The sequence below is a fragment of the Gorilla gorilla genome, chromosome 19 (genome assembly GCF_029281585.2).
Source record: "Gorilla gorilla gorilla isolate KB3781 chromosome 19, NHGRI_mGorGor1-v2.1_pri, whole genome shotgun sequence".
NCBI classification, from domain to species: Eukaryota; Metazoa; Chordata; class Mammalia; order Primates; family Hominidae; genus Gorilla; species Gorilla gorilla.
In genome coordinates, this window is record NC_073243.2 from 47,651,653 (window position 1) to 47,667,594 (window position 15,942).

Below are 15,942 nucleotides of genomic sequence, written 5' to 3' on the forward strand. Positions count from 1 at the left end.
AAAGGTACCCCCTGATTTCAAATAATAATCAAAATAATAATTATATAATTTCATATAATGCAAAAGTACTCCAACATACCTGTAAAAATTCTGTTGATGATAAAAAGATATAACCATTGATGATCTTAAAGCAAGTTCTAAGATTTTCTGAACTTAGTTCTGCCAAAACAATAAATGTCAAACAAAAAACCAAATTAATTCACTGCTCAAAATTAGTTTAAATGAAGTGATTCATAGTTATTTAAAACTAATTTGCATACTCTAGAAACCTCTTCCGAGTACTATCGAGACTACCAGTATCTATAGATATCTAAAAACTGGCATCACTAGGACTTAAAGGGTACACTCACCAATGATCACGCCACTGCACTCTAGGGTGGGCAAAAGAGTGAGACCCTGTCTCAATGAATGAATGAATGAATGAATGAATGAATGAATACTGGTATCAACCCAAAGCTTAATGCTACCTCATTTGCTTTTCACTGGGTGAAACATTCAGAAAAAAGCCAAGCTCCCCATATATTTTCCTTTCAGAAAAAAAAACCACCTAACCATTTGACCCAACCTTTCATTTCAAAATAAATTTTTACTGCTAGCATGGCATACTACATGAAACTGAATCATTTTACCATCATATTTTGACATCTGCTGAAATGGGTTCACTCAGTGAACATTTACTGAGTGTTACTGCACTTGCACTAAATATGCGATATTACTTCTCAACAGAGTCTTGATCACACTCCAAAAAAATTATGTTTAGATATTTTCAATCTTTCAGTTTTTATCAGAAAAGGATATCGTTTTTAGCTATTCCTTTGCAAGTGCAGAGTAGAAACTATTTGTTAAAACTGAATATGATCAAAAGTTGACACTGTGCTATTTTACATGTTTCACTACTTAAAATAATAATACACAGGCATACAGGCTGTATGTGCGAAATTATACAGATTAAAATATGACCCCAAAATATCATCGATGCCTAAAACCTGCCATTCTTTGCTGCAAGTATTTTAGAAATTATATTCACTCAAAATAAGACAAATTATTTTTTCTTAATTTCTGGCAAAAGATTAGCCCCTGTGTTCTTATCTATCATATCTTAATAAAAAGAAGACATTCTATTCAGATGTGAATTTTCCATTTATTTTCACAAAAGAATGACAATCCTACCCTGTCTCAAAATGTCTCTGAAGGCATTAGTTCCTAAACTTTAGGATTTGACAGTTTTAAAAAATGATGATAAGAAGGGGACAGGAAATGATAAACTTATTACTAGTTACTAATCTAAAAGACATAAAAAAACAAAAACTGTCATCTAAGTATCTTTTTACAACAGAAGATAAAAATCTCAGGATAAAGGGGGCCTTTATATTAGATAAAGCTATCATTATGAAAAATTCACATTATCCTTTTTTCCTCAAGGAGAAAGCCTGGACTCGTGCATACTTTTTTTGTAGACCAACAATGAACAGCAGACTGGCCATCGCCATGAAAAGTAGGGCCAAGGGTCTATATTTAAGAGAGAACTGAGAATGGCTTCATTCCAGACGTATCAGGGAATATAATTTTGAAATCACTGCCAAGTATAATTTTATCAAAATCAATGTTTAAAAAAAACCCAACATTTAAGAAGACTTGATATAAAAAGAAAAGAGCCCGTCTCTTCCTACAGATATTTAAAAACTATTCCTGGATCGTTCTATACAAATTAGGTCACTTCACACTGCTTTCCATGCCTCTGCCATGCCCAGGATGGCACTGACAAAATTTTCTTGGGCATGTTATCATCATCAAATAAATAAACAAATAAATAAATAAATAAATATTAATATTATACATAGCCCTAAAATTAACAAATTTATCTGTTTTAAGGTACTGGACACTGTTCATTACATCCACAAGTTCCTAGTGAGACTCTAAAGAAAAATTTTCTAGTCCTAATACCAAGAAGTTATACTTCAATCATGCAATAGATAGGTATTTACTTTCAGATACTGAGTAATTTATGTCTATGGTTCGCAGTCAGGGGCAATTTTGTCCCCTACAGGACATGTGGGAATGTCTAGAAACATTTTTGTCATCACTATCATCAAGTAGGTAGAAGCTGAGGATACTATTAAACACCCTTCAATGCAGAGGAAAGTCCCTCACAACAAAGAATTACCTGACCCAAATGTCAACAGAGCCAAGACTGAAAATCCCTGATTTAAGTGACTAGGTTTTTCTTTTCGTAGACTTCTACAGAGCTCTAAGGTAAACCTCTATATAACCTATCAAAGTATTTAGTTATGCACTGTGCATATATGATTCATATCTTTAGTGTGATTTTATTTTATAATCTACTATTTGCTTTTATTTATAATTTTGCTCCTATATTTAATTTGTATTTTACATATATATTCCTTTAAATTTCTGTAAGGAGGACAGGGAGTGAATTATTAAATTATGTTATAGAGAATCTAGAGAAATCTGCTTCATCCTTTCCAAATTTGATAGAAAGTTACCAGCTGAAAAATTTTACAGTTAAAGGAACATTAGTGTTGCATTCGCAATAACTAGGACAAGAGCCAGTCACACGCTGATCTTTTAAGTAATGAGAATACTAAGTAAATTAACACCATAACATAGATTTAAAGAAAAAAAGCCATTAGAACTAAATTAATATAATTACTTCCAGTTACAGCCTCTGGTTCTGCTTAAAATTTATCAGATTCTATTTACACGTAGGGAAAAGGACATAAAATGAATCTTAGCCTTGAATATATTCATACTTAATTAACGCATCCTAAAAAACCATTAACTTAAACATTTTAAAGTGTTCTATAATGTTGGCTTTATATGTTTTAAAGTAAGAAACTTTCTGCCAGTGGCTTTCTTTCTTTTTTTTTTTTTTTTTTAAAGAGAAAGCATCTTGTTCTGTTGCCCAAGCTGGAATGCAAGAGCAGAGTAACGGCTCACTACAGCCACTGCAGCCTTGATCCTCTCGCTTCAGCCTCCTGAGCAGCTAGAATCACAAGCACGGGCCACCAAGGCCGGCTAACTTTTATTTCTTGTAGACATGGGGTCTTGCTATATTGCCCAGGCTGGTCTCAAACTCCTGTCCTCAAGCAATCTACCTGATTACAGGCATGAGCCACTGCAACTAGCCCAGTGGCTTAATTTCTGCTTAGAAAAATATAATACCTATCATACTTAATAAACAGATAGCTTAAAAGCACTGTTCTAATAAGAGAATTTAACACACAAAAACAGTATTCATTTTGGTTTATACTCTTAAAAGATTAAATATTCTGGTTGTATTTAAAAATAAATTTTTAAACTTTCATGAAAGAATGTACGGCCAGGCGTGGTGGCTCACGCCTGTAATCCCAGCACTTTGAGAGGCCAAAGTGGGTGGATCACCTGAGGTCGGGAGTTCAAGACCAGCCTGACCAACATGAAGAAACCCCATCTCTATTAAAAATACAAAAAATTAGCTGGGGTGGTGGTGCATGCCTGTAATCCCAGCTACTCGGGAGGCTGAGGCAGGAGAATCTCTTGAACCAGGGAGATGGAGGTTGCAGTGAGCCAAGATTGCACCATTGCACTCCAGCCTGGGCAACAAGAGTGAAACTCCGTCTCAAAAAAAAAAGAAAGAAAGAAAGAATATATATGCAAAAAGCTGTATTTGTCAAACTCAAACAAAAATAAAGGTAATACTGAGGTCAAGATGTACAAATAAACATGAACAAACGTAATTTGTAAACAGAATTTCTTCATTATTGATGTAAATACACATACCACAATGCATAAAACAAATTATGTTTATCTTTTTTGTTTGAACAATAAAAGTAGAAAACAAATAGAATCCACATCACCTATATTCATTGAAACTTTATAAAATAGAACTTTTTAAATCTTTAAAGTTAAAAAAGTTTAAAATGAATATCCATTATCAAAAGGTTGAAATTTCATTAGTTCTTGATTCAGTAAAGTAACAAATCCTGAAGAGCCAGTCAATGGTAGGATAATTTTAAAATGGGAGTAATGTTAATAGTGACAGTAATAGTACTAAACATACTAGCAAAACATTAGATAATGCTTACTATGTGCCAGGCATTATTCCAAACACATAAAAGTCCTTATTGATTTGGTAAGAAATATGCATCAACTACAAAGATTTCTATCATTAAAACTACACCACAGGCTGGGAATGGTGGCTCAAGCCTGTAATCCCAGCACATTAGGATGCCGAGGCAGGTGGATCACATTAGGCCAGGAGTTTGAGAGCAGCCTGGGCAACATGGTGAAACCCCATCACTACTAAAAATACAAAAATTAGCTGGGCATGGTGGCACATGCCTTTAGTCCCAGCTACTCGGGAGGCTGAGGCAGAAGAATGCTTGAACCTGGGAGGCGGAGGTTGCACTGAGCTGAGATTGAGCCACTGCACTCCAGCCTGGGTGACAGAGCAAGACTCTGTCTCAAAACAAACAAACAAACAAACAAACAAACCACCGCCAACAAAAAAAAACCACTACACTAGAGCGCTTACCTAAAGCTACACTAAATACAGTGTCATACAGTTATAGTAAAGTAAGTCATATGCTTTGTATTTAAATCTCTTCTTCTTGGTTACCAATCCCTCTCCCATCACTCTTAGGGAACTGAACATTGTGGAGACTAAGCATGCTGAATTTGAGGTGGAAAACAGGGTGAAATGAGACCAATATGCGAAATCACACATATGTGGAAGCAGCTGAATGTTGTTCACGACAAAGTTGGTAAAAGGGCTGGCTGAGGTGTCTAATCTTAGGTCAAATATAAAGAAGCCTGTGGACTGCCTAAAGTAGCATGGTATGTAGTCTCCAAGTTAGGTAGAACAGAAAAAGGCCTTCACCAAAGAACCCTATTCTCTTTTTCTAGTAGATCAACACCTATTGCCACTGACTTCATCTTTGGTAAGTTTTTCCTTTTATGGGGACTCTAGATAACAAACAGCAAATGGCTCTTTATTGGAAAACAAATGGTTACCTTGATTGTTATTTGAAAAGAGTAACAAAAAATTTAGGAGAAAATGTGAAGAACTAATCACATTATCTAACCACCATGGTCATCCAACAAATAAGGCGAGAAAATGATTTTTTAATCAGTTACAATTGTTTTTAGTCCACATTTGCTGGTATTTTCAAAGAGTAAGTCTATTTTTCCAGTGTGTCATTCATTATACCTCAGGGACATTTTTTGCCTCTAATAATCCCAGCGCTTTGGGAGGCCAAGGCAGGCAGATCACGAGGTCAGGAGTTCGAGACCAGCCTGGCCAGCACGGTGAAACCCCGTCTCTACTAAAATATAAAAATTAGCTGTGTGTGGTGGTGCACACCTGTAATCCTAGCTACTCAGGAGGCTGAGGCAGGAGAACAGTTTGAACCTGGGAGGTGGAGGTTGCCACGAGCCGAGATCACACCATTACACTCCAGCCGGCGCAACAAGAGTGAAACTCCATCTCCAAAAAAGAAAAAAATAGCCAGATGTGATGGTGTGTGCCTGTAGCTCTAGCTACTCAGGAAGCTAGAGGAGTTGCTTCAGTCCAGTAGTTCGAAGCTGCAGTAAGCTGTGGTCATACCACTGCACTCCAGTCTGGGCAACAGAGCAAGACCTTGTCTCAAAACAAAACAAAACAAACAATACCAACAGACTTATTTGTCAATATTAGGGATTAAATAAAAATGGAAGGTATGTATGTTCTCATTTATAAATGGAAGCTAAACATTGAGTACTCAAGGACATAATCATGGCAAAAACAGACACTGCAGACTACTAGAGGGCAGAGGGAGGAACTCAAAGGTTGAAAAACTATTAGGTACTATGTTCACTAACTGGATGACAGAATCAATTGTACCCCAAACCTCAACATCACGCAATATATCCATGTAACAAACGTGTACATATATCCCCTGAATCTAAACTAGAAGTTGAACTTACAACTTTGTTGTAACGCCTCCAAATTATGTTTCAATGCCTCCAAATTATGGTTGCATTCAAAAACATTACTAAGTTTATGCTTTAACACATACCAAGAAGTGGTGACATATTCTGAAATATACGAAGCAACTCTGGTGTAATACATGGACTGTTTTCCAAAGTTACTAACCTAGGAAGGAAAAACAGATGATTAAACCACTTTCCATGCCCATTAAAGCCATTAACATATGACTTAAATATTTTAAAAGGTCTCATTTAAATGAAGAAAGGTAAGTGTATAATCAGTTAAGTTATAAAAATTATCTAAGAAAGAATTAACCAAATGCCTCAAAATAAAAACCTGTCTGCAAATTATGTAATATTTCTACATACATAGCAAAGGTAGTAAGGAAAGTAACTACAGTTGACCCTTGCACAACATGGCTTTACACTGAGTAGGTCCACTTAAACCCAGACTTTTTCAACCAAATCCAAGATTAAAAATACAGTATTCACAGGATGCAAAACCAAAGTACATGGAGGGCTGACTTTTCACATACACATATACACAGGTTCCGCAGGGCTGACTGTGGGACTTTAGTATGCATGAATTTTGGTATATGTGGTAGCCCTGGAACCAATCCCCTGTTGATAGAAAGACACAACTGTATATACTAAAGTATCCATAATAATGAAATTATAACAATAAACCAAAAGCATAACTATTACAGATTGGTCAAACAGGTAAAAAAGTTATTTTGTTGTTCTGATTTTCTTGATATGTTCCTCTGCCACATGTAATTGATGTGTTCTTCGATGGGAAACTAGGCTAATAAGTTAGTAAAACTTATGCTAAATGCTTAATAAATATGAACTTAGTACAACAAAGGCCATTACAAGCCAATCTGACCGCATTAGCAGTTATGAAACAATCCATAATATAATACGTATACATGGAAGGTTTAGTGCAACAAAGGCAAATTACAAACTAATCTGACCACAATCCATGACATAATACACATCCATGGTGGGTTATCAGAGAAGTGTGTGATTGGTCTACCTGTTCACATCCCCCAACCCTCAAAACAAGGATTTTTTTGATTGTTGAAACAGCAGCAAGGAAAGGAGGGGAAGGCCTATTCAAAATCTAATATTGGCTATAAAAACTAAAAACTAAGGAATAACCTGATGATGCTATCAAAACTGTAAAGAACCCCTGGCCCCCAACATGGGTCTACTTCCAGTTCCTTTTCTTAATTGTTCAAACATACAAAGAATAGATTGTTATATATCACAAAAATCATTCCAGTGCAATGAAAACAATTTTTAAATTGTTAAACATAGCACTGATATAAAATCAAAAAGAATCACAAAATGTAGATCATAGATCCAAATCATTAATAGAAGAAAAAATAAAATTAGATAAAATGTTAGAAAAATGTTTATAATATGCATTATAGTGGAATTCCCCACCAAGTAAAGTTTATCCTAGGAAATCAAGTTTCTTTTAAAAGAAAGGTTTTTTCTTAAGAGAAAGATATGATCTTTTGAGTAAATAGCAAAAAGCAATCAAATTTGTTTTGTTTTTTAAATGATCATATTACATTTAATAAGATATAGCTGATACTGCTGTTTGCTTACCAGTATTCATTACTACCTCATCCAATATTCTTAGAAACAAAAAAACTATACAAAGTCTTTTGTTCAAATTCTGTTTAAAAATAATTTATCGTATTTAATGTTTATATTAAGACAGAAGAAAAGCTAAAAGTTGATGAGCTGATTTTCTTAGAATGGAGATCAAATGACAACAAGCCCATAAACCTAAAGCAAGTAGAATAAGATAATAAACATAAGAGCAGATATTAATAAATAGGAAACAGATATACAACAAAGAGAACCAAAGCCAAAGGTTGTTTTTGAAAAGCCTAGTAACTGACAAATCTCTAGTGAGATGGATCAAGAGGAAAATAAAAAGCCATAGTAGGAGATAAATCACATAATCAGTCTGACAGTTTCACTCCATATTCGTGACCCCAAGCATCAACTGGTGTACTGGTTTTATCCCTAATAAATTCAAATTCCCATTCTCTAAGATAACTACTTTATACCTTCTCTCACCTACAGACCTCTCATATCTTGTGCACACTCCTAATCCAGCCCATTACTCCCCACTAAAGACGATGCTTCATATTTTGTTGAGAAAATACAAGCTATTGGATGGAACACCTCCCTATCTCATTCCACTACAAAATTTGGAAAACCACCTTCTGCCTCCAGTTAAAATGCATGAAGTATCCCAGCTGCTACCAAAATTCAACCCCCTCCACTTGAGCTCTGAATCCCACCCCTTTTTGCCTCCTTCATTTATCCCACTCTCTCAATCCAGCCTCACCCATTCCTCTAGATCTTCACATTTCCCACACTACCCAGCTGTTGCCCCATGTCTATGCTCCTCTTAATAGTAAAAGCTCTCAAACAAGTTATCAGTGTGCATAGTCTGTACGGACTTACCTTCAATTCATTCTTCAGTCTATTCCAATTCTAATTTCTGTTCTTACCACTCCGGTGAAAACCCTCCTATCATCTTCATGTGGCCAAATTCACATCTCTATACTAATCTTACTAGGAAAATCAGCAACATTTGACAAAGTTGACCACTTTCTCCTCTTTTAGGAAACATTCTCCTCTCTTGGCTTGGTTTTCCTACTATATAAGTAAATAGCTCTTCTCTGTCTTTGTAGATGGCTCCTTGTGTCCTCAAAATGTTACAAGTTCATTAGAATTCTGCCCTGGCCAGAATGTTCTCTGTCCTTCTCTTCTTAAGCAATCTTTAATTATCCTCAGGCATTGAATGCCATATCCAAAGTGCCAACCACTTCAGCAAACATTATCTCATATTCACAACAACCATGTAAGGGTAGGAATTATTCTTCATTTTAAAGACAAGAAAACTGTGGTTCACCAAAGATGATTAACTTCTTAAAATTACATATATAATGCAGTAGTATAACTGGGATTGGCACCTATGTTTGCCTGATTTCAAATATAAACTCTAACCCATCAAGAAAAATTCATGACGAAGGATGTACTCTCTTTAAAGAAACTCAACTATTAACAAATTAGGTAATTAAAAAAATTTCCTAATAATTTATTTTTATTAGCATGTAACTAAAAGCTAGGAAAAAACATTACCATTAACAAAGCCGTGCATTTTTATTATTACTTTTTAATGTAATCCCTTGAAAATATCTACACCTTTAATAACACATTAATATACTGTCAGTAATACTGATAATTCTGAGTCTAATCTCTTTAATATTGGATTTTTTCTAACATTCAACATCATATAGTATCTACATGTTTACACAAAATCATTTATATGCCAGGAATTAATATTTTATCTTACAATCTAGGGCAGAGGATGGCAAACTACAGCTCATGGGCTAAATCCACCCACGTACTTATTTCTATAAATGATGTTTAATTGGCGCACAGCCATACCTACTTACATATTGTCTATGACTGTTTTGACACTGACAGCAGAGTCAAATAGTTGCAACAAAGACTGTGTGACTTAGAAAGCCCAAAATATTTAATATCTGGTCCTGTCTAGTACAAGTTTGCCAACCTCTGATCTAAAGTAATCCATCCTTATACAAATATAAGTGTTTGAATATAAAATATTTCAACAACAGGCTAATTTACAACCAAACCATATACATGCCATTTAAGTTCGAACAACACCTTTCTGAGGAACGCAAACCACAAATTAATAAGTATCTAACTAGTAAAGTTTTAAAGTCATTCATCTCATATTCTGATAAAGATCATTATTTATAATTTGTACCAAAGGTAATTTCTAAGAACCAAAACTGTTAAATTCCAGACATCTAACAAAAACAGTTAGTTCCAAAGGGAGGGAGGGAGGGATGAAGAGAATCAAATGTTCATTTCTTTTACAGTTGATTTCTATGATTTGCTTTCTTTAACTGCACTATCAATTTACAAAATGGGATTTTGAAACTTTTCATGTATTATTATTGAAAGATTGTCTCTGGAGAAAACTGTTGCCAACAGTAAAGTGAGCTTAATAAAGCAAAAGGATTTTCTAGCACAGTTGCTTACACACCGTGGGCAGTCAATAAGCCTTTGTAGGACCGAGCTGCCACAGAAGCAGGGCATTTCTTTTAACCTCTTAATAATGCATACTACTAATTTATTCAGTAGAACAGTAAGTTAAGACTGTAAGTCGCATTAGCATTTGGAGCTGAGGTATAATATCTCAACACTTGGTTAAGTAGTAAGAGGACCTCAATATCCCCCAAACATCTCATTTAACAGACTGGAAATTTTAAGTCAGTAACTTTTTGGAAAAGTTACCATGACCCCATATTACATGACAAATTCCAAAAGATGAAATGCAGCTGAGTTCCTATTGAAATGTCCCCCTTTAACTTTGTCTACTATAATCCTACACTGATTGACAGCTGCCAAAAAAAGGAGATACATGCCCCAGTTTGAAGAAACAGAGTTAACATTTTTTGATTTTAAAGCCCTATTACATGACCTTACTTTATTGGCATGAGAGTAGGAAAGGTCACGAATAAAATAAGATCCATGGTATTAAGTTTTTCCTCTTACCATAATTCTAAACCATCTTCCAGAAGATAAACATGTGGAGGCTGTGAAACATCTGTACTCAGTTGAATAACTGGGAGCAGGAAAGGGTACAGGTTCTTGCTGTCTGCTCCTAATCCCTATGGGAAGTATAAATAAAACTTATAATAAGACACTCTAATGTCCCATCCCCCACCAAAAAATTACCTATCATATAAAAAGCCCTAAAACCAATTAAAAAAATGAATCATATTTTTAGGAAGGTCCTAATTACAAGTAATAGCAAAACAAAGTTCTGTTTATAATTGGAAAGGAAAAATTAAAAAATACTATTCAATTGCCTATTGGCAGTTAAAAAAATATATATGTCAAGGCTACATACATCTGTTCATTTTAATAGATTGCACATATAAGAAATATCTATTTTCCTCTCCCTGTCTCTACAGATGACATACTAACATTGGTATTTTAAATTCTATAGATGCTTTCACCTAAATAATTAATCTAAAATGAACCCACCCTAAATGTTCATCAGTAAAGTAACTGAATTATGGAACAGATTCAAGAATATTGAAAAGCCATTAAAAAAGATTTTAGGGGCTGAATGCCATGGCTCATGCCTATCATCCCAACTCACTGGGAGGCCAAGGCGGGAGGACTGCTTGGGGCCAGGAGTTGGTGACCAGCCTGGGCAACATGGCAAGACTCTGTTCTTGAAAAACATTTAAAAGTTAGCCAAGCATGGTGGTGCCTGCTTATAGTCCCAGCTACTCAGGAGACTGAGGCAGGAGGATCGCTGGAGCCCTAGAATTCAAGGCTGCAGTCAGTGAGCTATGATCCCACCACTGCACTCCAACCTACATGACAAAGCGAGAATCTGTCAACCTCCTCACCTCACACACACACCCACACAAAAAAAGGATGGGAGGATTTGACACAGAATTTTAAATTTTCAAACAAATTCTTTTTTTTTTTTTTTTTTTTTTTTTGAGATGGAGTCTCGCTCTGTCGCCCAGGCTGGAGTGCAGTGGTGCAATCTCGGCTCACTGCAAGCTCCGCCTCCCGGGTTCACGCCATTCTCCTGCCTCAGCCTCCTGAGTAGCTGGGACTACAGGCGCCCGCCACTGCGCCCGGCTAATTTTTTGTATTTTTAGTAGAGATGGGGTTTCACCGTGGTCTCGATCTCCTGACCTCGTGATCCGCCCACCTCAGCCTCCCAAAGTGCTGGGATTACAGGCGTGAGCCACCGCGCCCGGCCACAAATTCTTTTTAAAAGGTGCAGAAGTGTGTATAACAATTCCACATGTCAAAGAATTTTTTTAAATATCTAGGTATCTGTATATGGTATACACAAAAATGTTTCTGGAAGCAAACAGAAAAAACTGTTAATGCTTCTTAGATACAGGAAAGGAAAAAGGATGATGTCGGGATGAGGGCAAAGGCGTTTTTGTTATCTTTTCAACATATTTAAGAATTTTTGATAACATTTTTAATGAATCAAGAACACAAAGATGGAAGAAGAAGAGAAGTTTCAATCTAAAATTCTAGTTTGCTGAATTACTGTCTTAGGGAGGTTGATTCAATGTATTACACAGTAGGTATTTTGGAAGAAAACAAAAGGGGTAAAAAGTCAATCTGTAAAACATAATAATATCTATAATTTGATGAACACAAAAAGGAAACCAAATAAATTACGAAATACCTCCTCACCTAAGAAGTAATTCAAATGTCAATATAATTCAAAGCAAATTACAATGCCACACAGTATATATGTATTCCCCCTTTGATGACACATACTACTAAGTTCAATTGTTGGGATTTTATCTGCAATTCTCCAGTGTACAATACATTATTTTTTAACTACAGTCACTGCACTATATATTAAATCTCCAGAACTTATGTTAAATATAATTTTGTCCCTTTTAATAATGAAAAACCACTTGGAAGGCTTTATTAAGGAGTTTTCCAAAGGAAGAGAATTATGAAAATGCCATTATTTAACAGAGTAGTACATACTGGGCCTTAAAACTCACTTCAGTTTCACTCTCCATAGCTCAGTCTTTCATGAAACAAAAAAGAAAGAATATTAAGAAAAAAAACAGTCAAGTTCATTTTGATTATCAGTAGACTTAAAATTTCCTTGGAAAATTTATCTACTTACTTAAATGTGTATTCCAATATTCAAAATATGCTAGCATTAGCAAAACTAAAGTAAGCAATCGCTAAACACACTGCTTTCAAAGATTGTATAGAGAAATCCCACGTATCCTTCACCCAATTTCTCCTTACATCTTATGTAATTATAGAATACTAATTCTACTATACTATATAACACACTGTCTTAATCAATGCTTGAAGAGATTCAATACCTTATAATTCTAGTGGCTAAAGAATGTGTCCAATCCCTGATATGCAGCTTTAAGTAAATGTAAGCACCCTTTGGGCCCACAGTAACTACAAGACATTGCCTACAATACTCTGAAAGTTCAAAAATGAATTCATTGGTTATTAAAATAAGAAAACTACCAGGAATAATTAAAGACGGGAGAATTAATATTCTACTATAATTACATAACATGTAAGGAGAAATTGGGTGAAGGACACATGGGATTTCTCTATACAATCTTTCAAACGTCCTGTGAATCTATTATTTTTTCCACAAAAGAAAAGTTTAAAAAAAAAATAGCATCCTCCAAATACCATTCTCAGGGTAGTATCCTTGGCTGTCTTCTCATGTCCCATGAACACACTGATGATATACAAATCTATCATATCTACAACAACTCTCTGAATTCCAAACAATCAACCAACTATAGCACATTATCAGCCAGAAGGTTATCTCAACCTCTAATACTGAACCAACTCATTGTCTTCCTAAAACACAGTTTTTCCTGTATTTCCTAACTCAAGTGACATGAATCACTATCTACCTAGTGATAAATTATATCATGGCTACCTCCTGGTTCTTCTTCAAAGAAGAAGAAATATCTCCTAAATATTTTTCAAATCTTTCCCCTTCTCTCCATAATTCAGGTTCTCATCATCTTTTTTCTGATTAACAGTCTCCTAATTAGTCTATTTGACCTTAGTTTTACCCACTTCCAAACTAGTGCCCTCAGTGGTGCCCTGACTACTTTTCTAAAATACAAATCGTAACGTTTCTTCCTCTGACCTTCAAGAGATGTTCGCTTAGCCTTCCTGACCAGTTCCCCCTATACAAGCTCTGTACTCTATGTTCCTGCTATACCAAATAATGCACAGTTAGAAATCACTGTTAACATCTGGAGAAAGCTAACAGAGGAACAGTTTCAATACATGCATTTACTACTGTTCTTTCCCAAAGCCAACTAAAAGGATACAGGAGGATTTGAAAAAAAAAAAAAAAAAAAAGAACTAAAAACAGAAATACAAAGACAGAATAAGAAGAGATAAAAGTAATTCACTTTGGAAGCTGGGAAGAAAGACAAGTGCTAACTGATTTAGCCAACTAAGAAACCAAAACTAAAATCCAGCAGGGCAGCAGGAAAAGACAAACTACCTGATTTACACTACAGAAAAAAGACTGAGGAACTAATGGCACCAGGTATTTTGAGAGGTGTGTGTGTGTGCACAACTGTGTGTGCATATGCATGCCTGCATTTAGGGGACAGAGGATTGGAGGACAGTGAAAAGGAAGTATTAATAATAAGAGGACTTCTAGAAAATGTTTAGAAAGCAGTTTGATGCCAAGATCTCATCCAGATACATAAGGAGACAAATAACTGGCCCTCCTCTGAACCAGAATAAAACCAGCTATTTATTTTCTGCTAAGATAAAACAGGTGGTTTCAAGACAGGGAGATACCAGGTAATCAAGAACAGGGATATGACATAAAACAGGAAGATTACATCAGCATGTAACAGGTAGGAGACTCGGGGGTCCTTCACTGAGGAAAGACCTTAAAAAATTAACCCGAAAACATTCTCCTACAAAACCCAACCAGACCATCCTAAAAGAAAAACACACAATTATGGCCGGGAGCAGTGGCTCATGCCTGTAATCCCAGCACTTTGGGAGGTCAAGGCGGGCAGATCAGCTGAGGTCAGGAGTTTGAGACTAGCCTGGCCAACATGATGAAACACTGTCTCCACTAAATATACAAAAATTAGCCAGGCATGTTGGTGCATGCCTGTAGTCCCAGCTACTAGGGAGGCTGAGGCAGGAGGATCACTTGAACTCTGGAGGTGGAGGTTGCAGTGAGCCAAGATCGCACCACTGCACTCCAGCCTGGGCAACAGAGTGAGATCCTGTCTCAAAAAAAAAAAAAAAAAAAAAAAAACCCCACCACAATCAGCAAGCCTCCCCACCACACCACACACACAATCCTTCCACTCAGCTTTTTAGTGTCCGCTCCTAAATTTATACAGACAAAATGCTGATCTTGAAGTTGGGTGATGCTTCAGGTTTCATCACACTCTTCTTCCTTTTTTGTGTATGCTTTAAATTTTTCATAATAGAACGTAAATAAGTAAATAAGAGAAGGCAACCGAGGATCAACAGATATGATTAAAATGTTTGCTATGAAAAACAGAAAACAAAACAACTAACTAAATAGAAAACAGCACCTTAAAAGAAACAGAGACCAGGCAGAGATGAAAGCTTGGAAAAATATATCATTAATATCTTCGGTAATTAAAACACTGCATTAAAGAAAACACTGCGTCATAAAACAAAAACAAAATGTTGTACAAAAGAATTATTCAGGAAAACACAAAAGAACCCATAGGCATTAAAACATGTCACCAGAAAAGAAAAACTCAATAAAAAGGCTGAAAGATAAAATTGAGAAAATTCCCTAGAAAGTAGAACAGAAGGAGAAAGAGGAAAAAAAAAAGCAGGAAGGAAACAAAGAAAATCAGACAACTGGTTCAGAATATCTATCATGTAAGTAACAAAAAGTTCAGAAAGTAAGAAAAGAAAAATACGAAGAGGAAGAAATAAAATACAATGGAGTCATCTAGCATTCAAGAACATGAGTTTCCAGCCTGAAATGTCCACCAAGTGTCCAGAACAGTGAGATGAAAAGACACTCACATCATGAAACTGAAAACAGGAACACAGAGATGATCACACAAGTTGCCAGAAAAGGGAAGGAGGGGTAATACATTCAAGAATCAAGAATTAGAATGGCTCCAGGGTCCCCAGAGCAATTTTGGAAGTCTTAAGACAAAGAAAAAAAAAGTCTCCAAAATTTTGAGGGGGAAACCTAGACTTTTATACCAGCCAAACTACTAATCAATTTGAAACTAGAATGAAGACATTTTTGCACATGCAATATCTCAAAACAAAAAATTTACCTCCTATGTATTTTTGCAAAATGCTACTGCCATTCATGGCTGC

At 35.6% G+C, this 15,942-nt stretch overlaps 1 protein-coding gene across 4 annotated transcripts in view; it reads right to left on the minus strand.

Annotated features, from left to right (window-relative positions):
* Positions 1–15,942, minus strand: part of IPO11 (importin 11) — a 224,248-nt gene that overhangs the window by 89,783 nt on the left and 118,523 nt on the right. For all 4 annotated transcript variants that reach the window (XM_055367578.2, XM_055367577.2, XM_063700733.1 and 1 more), the window contains exons 21-23: positions 10,588–10,703; positions 6,057–6,133; positions 80–159 (exon numbers count right to left, since the gene is read on the minus strand). In XM_055367578.2, the coding sequence (XP_055223553.2) occupies positions 80–159; positions 6,057–6,133; positions 10,588–10,703 (273 nt within the window). The remainder of the gene's footprint in view (positions 1–79; positions 160–6,056; positions 6,134–10,587; positions 10,704–15,942) is intronic.